The sequence below is a fragment of the Camarhynchus parvulus genome, unplaced genomic scaffold (genome assembly GCF_901933205.1).
Source record: "Camarhynchus parvulus unplaced genomic scaffold, STF_HiC, whole genome shotgun sequence".
NCBI lineage: Eukaryota > Metazoa > Chordata > Aves > Passeriformes > Thraupidae > Camarhynchus > Camarhynchus parvulus.
Window position 1 is genome coordinate 21,870 of NW_022148244.1, and position 9,968 is coordinate 31,837.

The 9,968-nt window shown below is 45.3% G+C and overlaps 1 protein-coding gene across 1 annotated transcript; it reads right to left on the minus strand.

Moving 5' to 3' along the window:
- Positions 1–52: 52 nt before the first annotated feature.
- Positions 53–9,599, minus strand: LOC115916331 (prefoldin subunit 6-like). Its single transcript, XM_030970032.1, has 4 exons — positions 9,529–9,599; positions 7,355–7,425; positions 5,157–5,281; positions 53–272 (listed from the first exon to the last, which is right to left on the minus strand). Exons 1-4 carry the CDS (start codon positions 9,590–9,592, stop codon positions 173–175), a joined length of 360 nt encoding a protein of 119 aa, XP_030825892.1. The 5' UTR covers positions 9,593–9,599; the 3' UTR covers positions 53–172.
- Between the last annotated feature and the right edge of the window lie 369 nt (positions 9,600–9,968).

A 9,968-nucleotide genomic window follows, 5' to 3' on the forward strand; every position in this document is an offset into this window, starting at 1 on the left:
CCCCCAAATTCCCCCAAAATTTGGGAATTTAACACCACTACGACCAAAAAAATCTCAATTTTGGGGTATTTTCACGGAATTTAATGGGGATTTTTGGGAATTGGGGGAGTCCAAGATTTTCGGGGGGAGTTCCCAAATTTTTTTGGGGTGTCCCCAAATGTTTTTGGGGCGCTCAGGGCTTGGCCTGCAGCTCGTGCTGGAGGTGCCCCAGGAGCTGCCGCTGCTGCTCCGAGCGCCGCTCCAGCTCCTGCGCCTGCTGCTCGTAGCGCTTCCTGCGGGCAGAAAACGGGCTGAGAAACGGCGATTTTGGGCAAAATGGGAGTTTTTGTGGGGAGGGGGGAAATGTGGGGGGGTTTGGGGGGAAAATATGGGGTTGGGGGGGAAAAAAAAAGGGGTTTTGGGGGGGAAAATGGGGATTTTGGGGGGAAAATGGGGATTTTGGGGGGATTTTTGGGGGAAAATGGGGATTTTTGGGGAGAAAAATATGGGGGTTTGGGGAAAAATGGGGATTTTGGGGGGAAAATGGGGATTTTGGGGGGAAAAAGGGGGGAAAAATATGGGGGTTTGGGAAAAAGAAAAGGGGGATTTTGGGGAGGAAAAATGGGGATTTTTGGGGGAAAATGAGGGGGAAAATGGGGATTTTGGGGGGAAAATATGGGGGTTTGGAAAAAAAGGGATTTTGGGGAGAAAAATTGGGATTTTGGGGGGATTTTTTGGGGAAAATGGGACTTTTGGGGGGAAAAAAGGGATTTTGGGGAAAAATGGGGATTTTGGGGGAAAAATGAGGGGGAAAATGGGGATTTTGGGGGGGAAATGTGGATTTTTGGGGGGAAAATGGGGATTTTGGAGGGAAAAAAAGGATTTTGGGGGAAAATGGGGATTTTGGGGGGGAAAATGGGGATTTTGGGGGAAAATGGGGATTTTGGGGGGGTTTTGGGGGGGAAATGGGGATTTTGGGCAAAAATCGGGATTTTGGGGGGAAAATGGGGGGAAAAAGGGGGATTTTGGGGGAAAAAATGGGGATTTTGGGGGGAAATGGGGATTTGGGAGAAAAAAAGGGGATTTAGGGAAAAAATATGGGGGTTTGGGAGAAAAAAGGGGGATTTTGGGGAGGAAAAATGGGATTTTGAGAAAGAAGTGGGGATTTTGGGAAGAAAACGGGACTTTTGGGGGGGAATGGGGATTTTGGGGAGGAAATGGGGATTATTTTGAGCAAAACTGGGATTTTGGGGAGAAATTGCAATTTTAGGGAGGAAAATGAGGATTTTAGGGAGGAAAATGGGGATTTGGAGAGCAAAAATGGGAGTTTTGGGGGATGGGAATTTAGGGGAGGAAAATGAGAATTTCCCCCATTTTTCCTCTATTTTTGCCCAAAATCCCGGTTTTTCACCCCAAACCAAACCCACCTCTCCCCTCTGATGCACTCCAGCTGTTTCCCCATTTTCCCCCCATTTATCCCCCATTTTTTCACCATTTTCCCCCCCGTTTTCCACATTTTTCTCCATTTTTTTCAATTTTTTATCAAATTTTCCCCATTTTTTTCCCATTTTTGCCCAAAATCCCAGTTTTTCACCCCCAAACCAAACACACATTTCCCCACTGATGTTCTCCAGCTGTTTCCCCATTTATCCCTCATTTTTCTCCATTTCCCCATTTTTTTCAATTTTTTATCAATTTTTTCCCCATTTTTCCCCATTTTTGCCCAAAATCCCGGTTTTTCACCCCAAACCAAACCCACCTCTCCCCTGATGCACTCTAGCTGTTTCCCCATTTTCCCCCCATTTATCCCCCATTATTTCTCCGTTTTCTCCCCCGTTTTCCACATTTTTCTCCATTTTTTTCAATTTTTCATCAATTTTCCCCCATTTTTTCCCATTTTTCCTCATTTTTGCCCAAAATCCCGGTTTTCACCCCAAACCAAACCCACCTCTCCCCGATGCACTCCAGCTATTTCCCCATTTATCCCCCATTTTTTCACCATTTTCCCCCCCGTTTTCCACATTTTTCTCCATTTTTTTCAATTTTTTATCAATTTTCCCCCATTTTTTTCCCATTTTTCCCCATTTTTGCCCAAAATCCCAGTTTTTCACCCCAAACCAAAGACACATTTCCCCACTGATGTTCTCCAGCTGTTTCCCCATTTATCCCTCATTTTTTCTCCATTTTCCCCCATTTTTTCAATTTTTTTATCAATTTTCCCCATTTTTTCCCATTTTTGCCCAAAATCCCGGTTTTTCACCCCAAACCAAACCCACCTCTCCCCCTGATGCACTCCAGCTGTTTCCCCATTTTCCCCCCATTTATCCCCCATTTTTTCACCATTTTCCCCCCGTTTTCCACATTTTTCTCCATTTTTTTCAATTTTTTTATCAATTTTTTTCCCATTTTTTCCTCATTTTTGCCCAAAATCCCCTTTTTTCACCCCAAACCAAATCCACCTCTCCCCCCTGATGCACTCCAGCCATTTTCCCCCATTCCCCACCATTTTTCTCCATTTTTTCTCCATTTTCCCCCATTTTTTCAATTTTTTATCAATTTTTTCCCTATTTTTCCCCATTTTTGCCCAGAATCCCCGTTTTTCACCCCAAACCCACATTTCCCCCTGATGCACTCCAGCTGTTTCCCCATTTTCCCCCCATTTATTCCTCATTTTTTCACCATTTTTCCCCCCGTTTTCCACATTTTTCTCTATTTTTCCCCATTTTTTCCCCATTTTTGCCCAAAATCCCAGTTTTTCACCCCAAACCAAACACACATCTCCCCCCTGATGTACTCCAGCTGTTTCCCCATTTATTCCCCATTTTTTCACCATTTTCTCCCCCGTTTTCCACATTTTTCTCCATTTTTTTCAATTTTTTTATCAATTTTTCCCCATTTTTTCCCCGTTTTTGCCCAAAATCCCGGTTTTTCACCCCAAACCAAACACACATTTCCCCACTGATGTTCTCCAGCTGTTTCCCCATTTATCCCTCATTTTTTTCTCCATTTTCCCCCATTTTTTCAATTTTTTTATCAATTTTTTCCCCTTTTTTTCCCCATTTTTGCCCAAAATCGCCGTTTTTCACCCCAAACCAAACCCACCTCTCCCCTGATGCACTCCAGCTGTTTCCCCATTTTCCCCCCATTTATCCCCCATTTTTTCTCCGTTTTCTCCCCCGTTTTCCACATTTTTCTCCATTTTTTTCAATTTTTCATCAATTTTCCCCCATTTTTTCCCATTTTTCCTCATTTTTGCCCAAAATCCCGGTTTTTCACCCCAAACCAAACCCACATCTCCCCCCTGATGTACTCCAGCTGTTTCCCCATTTATTCCTCATTTTTTCACCATTTCCCCCCCGTTTTCCACATTTTTCTCCATTTTTTTCAATTTTTTATCAATTTTCCCCCACTTTTTCCCATTTTTTCCCCATTTTTTCCCAAAATCCCAGTTTTTCACCCCAAACCAAAGACACATTTCCCCACTGATGTTCTCCAGCTGTTTCCCCATTTATCCCTCATTTTTTCTCCATTTTCCCCATTTTTTCAATTTTTTTATCAATTTTTTCCCCATTTTTTCCCCATTTTTGCCTAAAATCGCCGTTTTTCACCCCAAACCAAACCCACATCTCCCCCCTGATGCACTCCAGCTGTTTCCCCATTTATTCCTCATTTTTTCACCATTTTCCCCCCCGTTTTCCACATTTTTCTCCATTTTTTTCAATTTTTTATCAATTTTCCCCCATTTTTTTCCCATTTTTGCCCAAAATCCTGGTTTTTCACCCCAAACCAAACCCACCTCTCCCCCCTGATGCACTCCAGCTGTTTCCCCATTTATCCCCCATTTTTTCACCATTTCCCCCCCGTTTTCCACATTTTTCTCCATTTTTTTCAATTTTTTATCAAATTTTCCCCATTTTTTCCCATTTTTGCCCAAAATCCCAGTTTTTCACCCCAAACCAAACACACATTTCCCCACTGATGTTCTCCAGCTGTTTCCCCATTTATCCCTCATTTTTTCTCCATTTTCCCCCATTTTTTCATTTTTTTATCAATTTTTCCCCATTTTTTCCCCATTTTTGCCCAAAATCCCGGTTTTCACCCCAAACCAAACCCACCTCTCCCCTGATGCACTCTAGCTGTTTCCCCATTTTCCCCCCATTTATCCCCCATTTTTTCTCCGTTTTCTCCCCCGTTTTCCACATTTTTCTCCATTTTTTCAATTTTTCATCAATTTTCCCCCATTTTTTCCCATTTTTCCTCATTTTTGCCCAAAATCCCGGTTTTTCACCCCAAACCAAACCCACCTCCCCCTGATGCACTCCAGCTGTTTCCCCATTTTCCCCCATTTATCCCCCATTTTTTCTCCATTTTCCCTCCCGTTTTCCACATTTTTCTCCATTTTTTTCAATTTTTTTATCAATTTTTTCCCCATTTTTTCCCATTTTTGCCCAAAATCCCGGTTTTTCACCCCAAACCAAACCCACCTCCCCCCTGATGCACTCCAGCTGTTTCCCCATTTTTCCCCCATTTATCCCCCATTTTTTCACCATTTTCCCTCCCGTTTTCCACATTTTTCTCCATTTCTTTCCATTTTTTTATCAATTTTTTCCCCATTTTTTCCTCATTTTTGCCCAAAATCCCCATTTTCACCCCAAACCAAACCCACCTCTCCCCCCTGATGCACTCCAGCCATTTTCCCCCATTCCCCACCATTTTTCTCCATTATTTCTCCATTTTCCCCCATTTTTTCAATTTTTTTATCAATTTTTCCCATTTCTTCCTCATTTTTGCCCAAAATCCCGGTTTTTCACCCCAAACCAAACCCACCTCCCCTGATGCACTCCAGCTGTTTCCCCATTTATCCCTCATTTTTTCACCATTTTCCCCCCGTTTTCCACATTTTTCTCCATTTTTTTCAATTTTTTAATCAATTTTTCCCCATTTTTTCCCCATTTTTGCCCAAAATCGGCGTTTTTCACCCCAAAGCAAACCCACATTTCCCCCCTCATGCACTCCAGCTGTTTCCCCATTTTCCCCCATTTATCCCTCATTTTTTCACCATTTTCCCCCCCGTTTTCCACATTTTCCCCCATTTTTTCAATTTTTTAATCAATTTTTCCCCATTTTTTCCCCGTTTTTGCCCAAAATCGCCGTTTTTCACCCCAAAGCAGACGCACATCTCCCCGGTGATGTACTCCAGCCGTTTCCCCACGGTGCTTTTGGCCTCCTCCAGATCCTGCTTGACCAAAACGGGGCCCAAAAGCTTAAAAATGGTGTTGGATTCATCCAGCAGGTTCAGCTCCTGGAAATTGGGGCGAAAAATCCAAATTTTGGTAAAAAACGCGATTGGGGGGGAGAAAAAAAGGGGGAAAAAATTGGGTTTTTTGTGGGGGAAAACGGGGAAAAATGGGGAATTCAGGGAAAAAAAAAAAAGATTTTTTTGGGGGAAAAATGGGATTTTTTTGGTGGAAAAATTGGGGGTTATGGGGAAAAAATAATGGGGATTTTTGGGGAGCAAAAAGGATAAAAAAGGGGATTTTTTGGGGGGAAAAATGGGGATTTTTGGGGAGGAAAATGGTGATTTTTTCAGGGGGGGAATGGGATGGAAAAGGGGATTTTTCAAGGAAAAATGGGGATTTTTGGGAGGGAAAAAAGGGGTGAAAATAGGGATTTTTAATGGGGAAATGGGATAAAAATAGGGATTTTTTTGGGGGGGGAAAAATGGGGATTTTGGGATAAAAAAAGAGAATATTTGGGGGAATTTTGGGGGAGGAAAGGGGATTTTTTGGGGAGAAATGGGGATTTCGGGGGAAAAAATGGGATAAAAATGAGGTTTTGGGCATTTTGGGTTATTTCAGGGCAGTTTTTTGGTTTTTTGGGGTTTTTATTTTTAAATTTTGGGGGATTTTTGGGACAATTTTGGATATTTATGGAGCAGTTCTTGGGTTATTTTTGGGGCAGTTTTGAGGCAGTTTTTGGGGTATTTTTTTGGAATTTTGGGGGCATTTTGGTGTTATTTTTGGGTTAGTTTTTGGGGCATTTTTGGGGTATTTTTAGGTTATTTTTGGGGTATTTTTAGCTGGTTTTTGGGGTATTTTTAGCTGGTTTTTGGGGTATTTTTAGCTGATTTTTTGGGGTATTTTTAGCTGGTTTTTTGGATATTTTTAGGTTACTTTTGGGGTATTTTCTGGGTTATTTTTGGGGTATTTTCTGGGTTACTTTTGGGTGATTTTTAGCTGATTTTTGGGGTATTTTTAGGTTATTTTGGGGCATTTTTAGCTGATTTTTGGGGCATTTCCTGGGTTATTTTTGGGGTATTTTTAGGCTATTTTTGGGTTATTTTCAGGGCATTTCCTGGGTTATTTTTGGGGTATTTTTAGGTTATTTTTGGGGCATGTCCTCGGTTATATTTCGGGTATTTTTAGGTTATTTTTGGGGCATATCCTGGGTTATTTTTGGGGTATTTTTAGGTTATTTTTGGGGCATTTCCTGGGTTATATTTGGGGTATTTTTAGGTTATTTTTGGGGGCATTTCCTGGGTTATATTTGGGGTATTTTTAGGTTATTTTTGGGGCATTTCCTGGGTGATTTTTGGGGTATTTTTAGGTTATTTTTGGGGCATTTCCTGGGTGATTTTTGGGGCGTTTTTAGCTGATTTTTGGGGCATTTCCCGGGTTATTTTTGAAGCATTTCCTGGGTTATTTTTGGGGCATTTCCTGGGTGATTTTTGGGGCATTTATAGGTTATTTTTGGGGCATTTCCTGGGTTATTTTTACGTTATTTTCGGGGTATTTTTGGGTTATTTTTGGGGTACTTTTAGCTGATTTCTGGGGCATTTCCTGGGTGATTTTTGGGGCGTTTTTAGGTGATTTTTGGGGCATTTCCTGGGTGATTTTTGGGGCGTTTTCAGCTGATTTCTGGGGCATTTCCTGGGTGATTTTTGGGGTATTTTTGCGTTATTTTTGGGGCGTTTTTAGGTTATTTTTAGGGTATTTTTAGGTTGTTTTTGGCGTATTTCCTAGGTTATTTTTGGGGTATTTTTAGCTGATTTTTGGGGTATTTTTAGGTTATTTTTGGGGTATTTGCTGGGTGATTTTTGGGGCGTTTTTAGCTGATTTTTGGGGCATTTCCTGGGTGATTTTTGGGGCATTTTTAGCTGATTTTTGGGGCATTTCCCAGGTTATTTTTGAAGCATTTCCTAGGTTATTTTTGGGGTATTTTCTGGGTTACTTTTGGGGTACTTCCTCGGTTATTTTTACGTTATTTTCGGGGTATTTTTAGGTTATTTTTGGGGCGTTTTTAGCTGATTTTTGGGGTATTTCCTGGGTGATTTTTGGGGCGTTTTCAGCTGATTTTCGGGGCTCTTTTGGTGCACCTCCTGCACGATGTTGTTCTCCGTCAGCTGCGTCTCCAGTTTCTGCCGCGCCGCCACCGCCCGGCCCAGCTCTGCCATGGGAGGGGGGAAACCCCAAAATTGGGGACCCCAAAACAGCCCAGGGACCCCCCAGAATAATGGGGGGACCCTGAGGGCTCTGGGGGAGGTCCTGGGAGGATTTTTGGGAGGATTTGAGGGGATTTTGGGGGGATCTGAAGGATTTTTGGGGGTCCCAAGAGGTTTTTGGGGAGGTTTTGGGGGTCCCCAGGGGGATTTGGGGAGGTTTTGGGGGATTTTGAGGGTTCTGGAGGATTTTTGGGGGTCCCAAGAGGTTTTTGGGGAAGATTTGGGGGATTTTGAGGGTTCCGGAGGATTTTTGGGGGTCCCAAGAGGTTTTTGGGGGAGGTTTTGAGGGTCCCAGGGGATATTGAGAGGGAAATTTGGGGGTTTGGGAGGATTTTTGGGGGTCCCAAGAGGTTTTTGGGGTCCCAGGGGATATTGAGAGGGAAATTTGGGGGTTCTGAAGGATTTTTGGGGGTCCCAAGAGGTTTTTGGGGAGGTTTTGGGGGGTTCCCAGGGGGATTTTTGGGAGGATTTGAGGGGATTTTGGGGGGATCTGAAGGATTTTTGGGGGTCCCAGGAGGTTTTGGGGGTCCCAGGAGATATTGAGAGGGAAATTTGGGGGTTTGGGAGGATTTTTGGGGGTCCCAAGAGGTTTTGGGGAGGTTTTGGAGGTCCCCAGAGGGATTTTGGGAGGTTTGAGGGGATTTTGGGGGGATCTGAAGGATTTTTGGGGTTCCCAGGAGGTTTTGGGGGTCCCAGGGGATATTGAGAGGGAAATTTGGGGGTTTGGGAGGATTTTTTGGGGGTCCCAAGTGGTTTTTGGGGAGGTTTTGGAGGTCCCCAGGGGGATTTGGGGAGGATTTGAGGGGATTTTGGGGGGATCTGAAGGATTTTATGGGGGTCCCAAGAGGTTTTTGGGGAGATTTTGGGGGTCCCCAGGGGGATTTGGGGAGGTTTTGGGGGATTTTGGGGGGATCTGAAGGATTTTTGGGGGTCGCAGGAAGTTTTTGGGGAGGTTTTGGGGGTCCCAGGGGATATTGAGAGGGAAATTTGGGGGTCGGGGAGGATTTTTGGGGGTCCCAAGAGGTTTTTGGGGAGGTTTTGGGGGTCCCCAGGGGGATTTTGGGAGGATTTGAGGGGATTTTGGGGGGATCTGAAGGATTTTTGGGGGTCCCAAGAGGTTTTGGGGAGGTTTTGGGGGTCCCAGGGGATATTGAGAGGGAAATTTGGGGGTTTGGGAGGATTTTTGGGGGTCCCAAGAGGTTTTTGGGGAGGTTTTGGGGGGTCCCCAGGGGGATTTGGGGAGGTTTGAGGGGGATTTTGGGGGGATCTGAAGGATTTTTGGGGTTCCCAGGAGGTTTTGGGGGTCCCAGAGGATATTGAGAGGGAAATTTGGGGGGTCAGGAGGATTTTTTGGGGGTCCCAAGTGGTTTTTGGGGAGGGGTTTGGGGGTCCCAGGGGGATTTGGGGGGGGTTTGGGGGATTTTGGGGGATCTGAAGGATTTTTGGGGTTCCCAGGAGGTTTTTGGGGAGGTTTTGGGGGTCCCAGGGGATATTGAGAGGGAAATTTGGGGGTTCTGAAGGATTTTTGGGGGTCCCAAGAGGTTTTTGGGGAGGTTTTGGAGGTCCCCAGGGGGATTTGGGGAGGTTTGAGGGGATTTTGGGGGGATCTGAAGGATTTTTGGGGGTCCCAGGGGATACTGAGAGGGAAATTTGGGGGTTTGGGAGGATTTTTTGGGGGTCCCAAGAGGTTTTTGGGGAGGTTTTGGGGGGTCCCCAGGGGGATTTGGGGAGGTTTGAGGGGATTTTGGGGGGATCTGAAGGATTTTTGGGGTTCCCAGGAGGTTTTGGGGGTCCCAGGGGATATTGAGAGGGAAATTTGGGGGTTCTGAAGGATTTTTGGGGGTCCCAAGTGGTTTTTGGGGAGGGGGTTTGGGGATCCCAGGGGTTTTGGGGGAGATTTTGGGGGGGTCTGGAGCGTTCCAAGGGTTTTTTTGGGGGGGGGATTTGTGGGAGGTTTTTAGGGGTGAGAGATTTTGGGGGGTCCCAGAGGGGATTTGGGGGTCCCAAGGGGGATTTTTGGGGGCATTTTGAGGATTTTTTGGTCTCACCTTTCTGTAACTGCTGATATTTCTCCAGCTCCCCCTGGAGCTTCTTCTGCAGCGGCTCCGCCATGGGGGCGCTTTTTGGGGGAATTTTGGGGGGAAATTTTGGGGTCACCCCCCAAGCCCCGAAACCCCAAATCCCCCCCTGACCCCTCAGGGACTCACCCCCCAAAAAATCCACCAATCCTTCCCTCCAAAAATCCAACCCGCGTCCCTCCAAACCCCCTCAGGACCCCCCAAATCCCCTCAGGACCCCCCAAATCCCCTCAGGACCCCCAAATTCCTTCGTGCCCCCCCCAAATTCCTTCTTGCCCCCCCAAATCTCATCGTGGCCCCCCAAGGCCCTTCCAGGACCCCCCGAAATTCCTCGCCCAACCCCAAACCGCCTTCCGGACCCCCAAATCTCCACAAAATGCCCCAAAATGCCCCAAAATCCCCCAAATTTC